Source organism: Gekko japonicus, unplaced genomic scaffold (genome assembly GCF_001447785.1).
Source record: "Gekko japonicus isolate JY-2015 unplaced genomic scaffold, Gekko_japonicus_V1.1 scaffold576, whole genome shotgun sequence".
NCBI classification, from domain to species: Eukaryota; Metazoa; Chordata; class Lepidosauria; order Squamata; family Gekkonidae; genus Gekko; species Gekko japonicus.
In genome coordinates this window covers 350,724-358,573 of record NW_015172022.1, presented here as the reverse complement: position 1 = coordinate 358,573, position 7,850 = coordinate 350,724, and the positions used below count along the sequence as shown (strand labels likewise).

The window sequence follows — 7,850 nt, the reverse complement described above, 5'->3', positions numbered from 1 at the left end:
GGGAGCAGGGGTGAACCAGCAGGTCAAAATAGCCCTGAAAAGGGCCCCCCTCTTTGCCTTTTACTGACAGAAACCAAAGCCTGAAGTCTGGCAATACAGTTGTGGTTGCTTAGCAACCCAAGTGCTCAGAGGGCACTTGCTACTTAACGCTAGAGGTGCTGTTTCTATTTCCCCCCACTGCAATGTTCCCTCTAAGCTGAGTTAGTGTGAGCTAGCTCACAGTTTTTTAGCCTCCAGCTCACACATTTTCGTCTTCGCTCAGGCAGGATGGCTCCAGAGCAGACTCATTTATGCAGTAGCCAAACTGCTCGCTCACAACTTTAATGCCAGTAGCTCACAAAGTAGAATTTTTGCTCACAGGGCTCCACAGCTTAGAGGGAACATTGCCCCCAAGCCCCATTGTATTTTTTAATTTCAGATTTTTCAGCAAACTTGATCGTTTTCTCAGGTTTGTAGAAAGATCTGTCTGGTCTGTTCATGTCTCCAGTCTCTGGATTTAAGTATCCACAGAGGAGGCGAGGCCTGTTAATAATTAGATATATTGATGACATTAATGTATCTCGAACTTTCTACTTGTTTTTCCCCCACAGATTATATTTGAGGCAGTTCGTGGTGTGTCAATAAAAAGTGACACTGCTATTGATGACATCAAGTTTCAGTCAGGACCTTGTAAAGGTAGTTTTTATTTGTTTATAGTACTCTTTATAGTATTTATTAATTTATACTGCAAAGTAATAAACAGCTGTTTTGCCTCTTATTTCCCCCCCTCTAGAAGTGGGAGAAACAACAATGCAATCTTCTGGATACTCTGCTGATTTTAATGAAATTGAATATTGAGCTCTATGGAAGTGGGAGAAACGCCATATGCCTAAATTCAGTAGAAACTGCACAGTCCCCTCAATTATTAAAAATATAATAATACTGGACTATTTTATTTAGCGCCCAAAGGCACGGGGAGAATTCGTCAAGGACTCAATATTGGACTTTCCTGTAAAGTTACTGACTCAGGGCTTCCTTCATTTTGTTTTTATTGTGTTTTATTTTGCATGTGACATTGGTTATGATAAAAGACAATTTTGCACGACTGTGTAATAATAGAAATAGATGCTTTCATGGTAAATATTTTTGGGCATGTAATAACAAAACAAAATGGACACAATCCATCATTGTGTTAACTAAATCTACATTCAGTGAATGTCTTGTTTTTGGCAAATAATAGATTTTATTAGAATGATAAGAATTTTTATATAAGAAAATAGCACTGATGGATTTTATTAGAATGATAAGAATTTTTATATAAGAAAATAGCACTGAACACTAGTAATAACGAGGGGCTGCCAACAGCCAATAGGGAAAATGATATCCTGCTCCTTTAATAGAGGCTTACTGTGTAGAAAAAAGAGCAAAGTTTGAGTTCAGTGGCACTTTTAAGACAAACAAAGTTTTATTCAAAGTATAGGCTTTTGTGTGCAAGCACACTTCATCAGACACAGCATATTTCTTCTCCATTCTCACATGTACCCAGGGTTGAACTTGGTTTGTCTTAGGGGTGGTGCTGAACTCTAACTTCGTTCTCAAATCTCTTTAACCCTTGCATTTACGTGCAAATTTGCTGCCCTCCATTGAACTTACCAGCCACCTGATCCAATTTCAGCCCTACTTATGCATCTTGGCTGTGACTGGCCCTTCCTAATGGCAGCCTCCACCCCCTTTTTCCTGTAAGTGGGGCTTAAAGGTGCCACTGGATTAAAACTTTGTTCTGCTGTTCAGACCAACACGTCTACCCATCTGAATCTGTGTAGAAAAAAGCAGTTGAAGCTTTTTATGGCATGGAGGTAAATAACAGCCCATCAAGCCTCTATTAAGGGGCCAGGACATTTTTTCTTCATGCTGTTGGCAACTCTACTGATAATTTTCAGGCTCAATGTTGTTTCAGTTGTTTAGGAAGACAGACCTGACCTCTTTGCTATTAAAGAATCTCCTAACAAAATAAGTACCTAACACTGTCATTTCTTGCCAAAGAGTTAACATCATAATTCCATTTGTCATCCCTGTGACAACAAATGAACCTCTGTAAATGTTCTAATATAATTACAGTACAATAACACTGACATGCATAAGTTACAAAAAACTCATTTTGGCATGCAGTTTTATATCAGTGAGTGGATTCACTTGCACACAGTGGTCTCTATATCATACTCAGACACAAATAATTTAATTTCCTGTCATACACTTGATTGTCAAACATTTATAGTCATGTATGTGTTGTGTGCATTTTATAGATACGTGTGTGCATGTGCACACACTTGTATAATGTGTGGTATGCTGTTCTATAATTATCTAATAAAATACAACTTTAAATAACTTCTCTGGCTCCACTTAAAAGTTACTTGGAGTATCTGTCTCCTAGGAAAGAAAGATCTTTGCAATAATCATCCATACCATGGCAATTCAAACACTGCTGTGTGCTTTAGAAAAGTGAGTGGAAACTACACCTTGTCCAAAATTCATCAGCCCTTTGCTTATGCAAGACCCATTGCAGTGAATGCTTTATACCTGTGTCTAAAAGTTCACTGGCTTCCAGTTAGTTTTCAAGGGCAACTCAAAGTAATGGAGCTGATCTTTAAAAAGCTTTTCACTCCCCAGGACAAAGAGAAATTAAACACTTCACACTCCCTGTCATGATCTGGGCTGTGCCACCAGAGGCCTACTAGGCCCAGGGACCCTGGCTAGCAGTAGGTGAGGCTGGGCCTACAACTCCCAGAAGCCCCTGAGAGGTTTTGGAGCCAAAATTGACCAATAGGAAAAGAGGAGGGCTTGGAATAAAATATCTGGTGTAGCAGGAAAAGCTTTCATGCCTATTATTTGGCCAAAAAGGAGGTCAACTTTTGGGAGGGTGCTCTGGGCCTTCTCAAGGGATCCTAAATCCAGAGTGGTGGCAGCATCAGGTGACACCCCACCTGAGTTGTGACACTCCCATACAGCCATATGCAAGTGGTAAGATTATCACTGATGGTCTTGCTCTGAGTACCCCCACTCCTGTATTTACATTTTATCTGTGGGTTCCAAAGATAGGATAATCATGCAGATTCTCAAGCCCCAAAGGACTTTTAGGACAGCACTAGGCAGAGATAGACAAAGTTATAGAAACTTCATTGTGTTAAACACATTACAAAGGCACAATCACTGAATTGCAAGTTAGGTCTTTCATCCGCTTTCTTCAGACTAACACGTACATAAAACAAAACTGAGTACAAAAAACTCTATCCAGTACCACTAAGGGTCCCCATTTGAGCACCAGAGAGGGATGATACCATTCCAGTCCAGTTTACCCAAACAGATGTGCAACGATCAGTAATGAAGCAACCAACAGGCAGAGAGAGGACCCTTTATGTAGGGGTGCCCAGACTTTATATACTCTCCACAGAAAAGTCCACCTTTTTTAGATGGCATGTGAAACAATTCAGGCAAGACTTTGAAAAAGAAGTAGGATAAATTGCCTTAGGGAACAGTTTTGCTCTTGGTTCCCTTGAAGGAGAAGGAGAAGAGTTGGATTTATACCCCGCCCTTCACTCAGAGTCTCAGAGCGGCTTACAATCTTGTTCCCTTCCTCTCCCCACAACAGACACCCTGTGAGATACGTGGGGCTGAGAGAGTTCTGCGAGAACTGCTCTTGAAAGAACAACTTTGGGAGAACTGTAACTGACCCAAGGTCACCCAGCTGGCTCCATGTGAAGGAGTGGGGAATCAAACCTGGTTCTCCAAATTATAGGTGGCAGTCTGAAGAATATAGTGGTATGGCCCTCTAGGTATATATATGTCCTAGATAGGAATATCAACAACCTAGAGGGGAAAAAAATCCTGTCCCCTTAATAGAGTTAGATGGGATGTTATTCACTACGTGATGCTGTTGGCAATCCTAGACACAACATACTATCTAAATCAGACTAAATCATAGTCAAGGGGCTACATATATACTAACTGCAGTATGTCACTTGAGAAGTCATTTGCCTTATCATTCTACTAAAGAGAAATTTGCCAGAAATCATATGCAAATGTGTAGTAAACTGTCTGTGGATCTATCCTTCATATAAGCATATTAAAACCAAAGAACAGTCTCAGGTCTCTTGAATTAGGAGCATGTCTGTGGAGCAAGGGAGAGAGTGACAAATTATTTTTATAGAACTTTTCTGTATACAAAGTGCTTTTGCATGTGCTCAACAGTGCCACCTACTGTGCTTCTTGGTCAAGAAATATTTTAACTTTACATCCAATTTCACCACTGTTACAGAATATACTGGTAAAATACTGGTGCATATATACTGAATATCAGAGTGGATAAAAATATATGATTTTTTTAAAATAAAAAATCAGATTTTTAAATTTTAAATCGGATTTTTTAAGAAATGCTTTTTGAGGAAAAATCTATCTAGTTTTCTATTTAAGATAAAGTCCAAAGGTTATATAGAGCTCTTTTTGTAGCAGGAACTCCTTCGCATATTAGGCGACAAACCCCTAATGTAGCCAATCCTCCAAGAGTTTACAGTATCCCCTGTAAAGAAGAGCCTAATATGCAAAGGAGTTCCTGCTACAAAAAGAGCTCTATATAACCTTTGGACTTTATCTTAAATAGAAAACTAGATAGATTTTTCCTCAAAAAGCATTTTTTTAAAAATCCGATTTAAATTTTAAAAATCTGATTTTTTATTTTTAAAAAATCATATATTCTTATCCACTCTGATATTCAGTATATATACACCAGTATTTTACCAGTATATTCTGTAACAGTGGTGAAATTGGATTTAAAGTTAAAATATTTCTTGACCAAGAAGCACAGTAGGTGGCACACATGCCTCTTCTTCACAGCAAAAATGTTATAAAATAAACATACAGAGTTGAGCAAAAGACCGTAATCCCATTGTTCCTTTGCAAATCTATGTACACAGAATCAACTCCATACCTCTTAAGTGCTAAGTTTCAAAAAATTCAATGAATAGAAAATTGTTGGGAGTGGAATAGATCTGCACAAGAACTGACGTGTGAGGAGGGAGGGGGCAAGCAGTAAAAATGAAAGTGAAACTTTTTGAGCCAAACACTCCACAAATCTTTGGATCTTTGTGTGTATAACCTGAGGTTTATCATATTATTCTTTCCGTGGGGGGAAAAAGCTATCATGGCAGCAGGCTGCAAAAGAGAGTTCCTCTAGGGTTGCCAGGTCCATCTTTGTCTCCAGTGGAGGACTTTTGGGGGGGAGCGTTCCTGGAGGGGGTGGGGCGTCCCCAACGTGATGACATCACGTTGGGGACGTCCCAGTTCCAAGCCCCACTCCTGCAGAGACAGTCCCACCAGCTGCAAGCTGCAGCAGGAGGGCCCCACGTGCTCAATCTCTGAGTGTTTAACCACATTAGTTAACAAACATGGATAATGTTATTGTTTTAGTTAAATAAAACTATTTAAATTGTTATTATTAAGGTAATTATTATTTTATTCCTTCCAATAAAGTACAGCAGAAAAGTTGTCCAAATATGAATGATTAACCTATTAAACTGGAGACAGATAATTATGAAATTATTGCGAGGTGAATTATCTATGAATTGTTTCTAATAGTATAACCAAATCAGTAATTTTTTTTGATAAAACTTTAAACCTAATTTGAAAAGTTGTTATTCCAAAAATGAAACCTTCATCTGGTTGTAAATATTAAGATTACACCAGCAAGAATGAGCCCTTATGTAGAAAACCATGATTTTAATCTAGTCTTAATGACTAGTGATTTAAATCCTGATTTAAATCAAATCCACCCTGTTGAATATACTGGTCTCTTCTGTAATGTTATATGCCATCAAATTTGGTCTCTTCTGTAATGTTATATGCCATCAAATTGTTTCTGATGTATGGCAATCCTATGAATTAAAGACCTCCAAAACATCCTATCATTAACCCCATTGTTCAGACTTGCAAACTGAGGGTTGTGGCTTCCTTTACTGAATCAATCCATCATGTTGGGTCTTATTTTCCTGATGCTTTCAACTTTTCCTAGCATTTATTGCCTTTTTCAATGAGTCTTCTCATAATGTGACCAAAATATAATCGCTCCAGTTAAGTCATTTTAGCTTCGAGGGAGAGTTCATGCTTGTAATTCTGTAATATTAGAATATTATACCGACATCTGGTGGAGACATAAGGAATACCTGCCCCTAGTTTAATAAAAATTACTGCAATAATCACATGAACACACATGAAGCTAGGATATAAGATTTGTGGATATATAAAGAGCTAGCAAGTCCCCACCCTTTCTGCGATCTCAATTTTCCCCTCCATTAGGACGGAGGCAGGAGGCCCATTATAATAAGTGGGGTGAAATGGTAGAGCCGACCTGGAAATTTAATAAAGACTAAAAGTGCTTGCTATGTCCATAATTGACAGGCATCGCTACCCCCCCAGGAGCCTGGCGAAAGGCTCCTGGCCAGGGGACTTCTGAGAGGTCGCCTCTTCACCAGTGCAATGCTGGGAATCGAGGCGCTTCTCTGTCCTGAGGGTCCCTCTGCTGAGTGTCCAAACGGAACTAGTGACGCTGACCGGAACAAGTGCTGGAAATCGAGCGGCTAAAACGGAGGCTAAGCGAGGTCGTATGACCAAATATGAACAGTGATTCGGACTAAAGCGTATTTACTATTGAAAAAGAAAGCTCCCCACCCCACGGACTAAAAGTAAAGCGAGTGGGGGAGGGGCCCCTCCCTTGCACATAAACTTAAAAGCGAGACCCGGGGGGGGGGAAGCAGAAGCAAAAGCGTTAAAATCTGTTGGGAAAGACTTACCAAGGCGAGTATGAGCACATATTCAGAGACTTTAAATTTTTTTGCGAAAGTAAACAATCCATAAAGATGGTGGGGAAGAGGACTGAGAAGGAGAAACTTTTAAAAGTGAAAGTAGCTGAAAGCCCACGACCGGAAGGAACCACCAAGCTCGCCAAAACGTTGGCAGAGTCCCTGTGCCCCCTGCTGGACCAGATGACTAATCTCTCAAGGAACAGTTGTCAACAATGAACCAATGTATCACTACTCAGCAGACAGAACTGAATGAGACTCTCAAAATTACGGAAGAAACAGCTGAGAAAGTGAAAGTTGACGCCACTGCTCAAAAAGTGAAGAAAAAGGTGCAAAAATTGGAAAAGAAGCAAGTGTCTACAGAAGAATAGCTTTTACAACTACAAATGGAGAAGCCAAACTGGGTCCTTCGTTTCCAAGGTGTCCCAGAGACTAAGGGCGAGAATCTGAAGCAAACGATGAGCGAAGCATTGGCCCCAGTGACAGATTTGAAGGCAGAGTTGTTGATGAGCGAGATGGATGTGGCCTATAGGTTGTATTCCGGATATATAAAGAAAAATAATCTGCCTGGGGAAATAGTAATAAGATTCTTGAAGAGGCACGTGAAGGATTCAATCCTGAGAGCAACAGCTGAGTCACCTTTGAAAATTGGGGACAATAGAGACGGGCAGGAAAGCACAGCACCAGCAGTCGCTTGAGAGCTGAGCTCCAAGCGACTGATTGTTTCTTTGGATTTAAAGGGGTAGGAGCAGTGGGGGGCAGGGGGCTTGAGCTGAGGTTCCAGTGAGAAGGTCTCACTGGGAGACCTAATTAGCTCGCTCTGAAGCAAGCCGGAGGAAGACGCTCACCATGGTGGGCAGAGCTGTTGCTACTGCAAACCAAGAGACTGACAAACAGATTTTAAATTTAGCACATAAACGTGAGTGAAAGAAACTGCTCTGTGTTCTCAAAGTAAAGACTGTCGCATTTGTAGCCCCCAATAGACTGGGAAATCTCCCCAATTCTACTTAACTGGCCAGAACC

The 7,850-nt window shown here is 40.3% G+C and overlaps 1 protein-coding gene across 1 annotated transcript in view; it reads left to right on the top strand.

Annotated features, from left to right (window-relative positions):
• MAMDC2 (MAM domain containing 2) overlaps positions 1-950 on the top strand; it is a 69,905-nt gene extending 68,955 nt beyond the window's left edge. Inside the window, exons 13-14 of the mRNA XM_015420517.1 lie at positions 591-675; positions 773-950. Coding sequence (XP_015276003.1) covers positions 591-675; positions 773-837 — 150 coding nt within the window. The 3' untranslated portion in view covers positions 838-950. The remainder of the gene's footprint in view (positions 1-590; positions 676-772) is intronic.
• Positions 951-7,850: the final 6,900 nt, after the last annotated feature.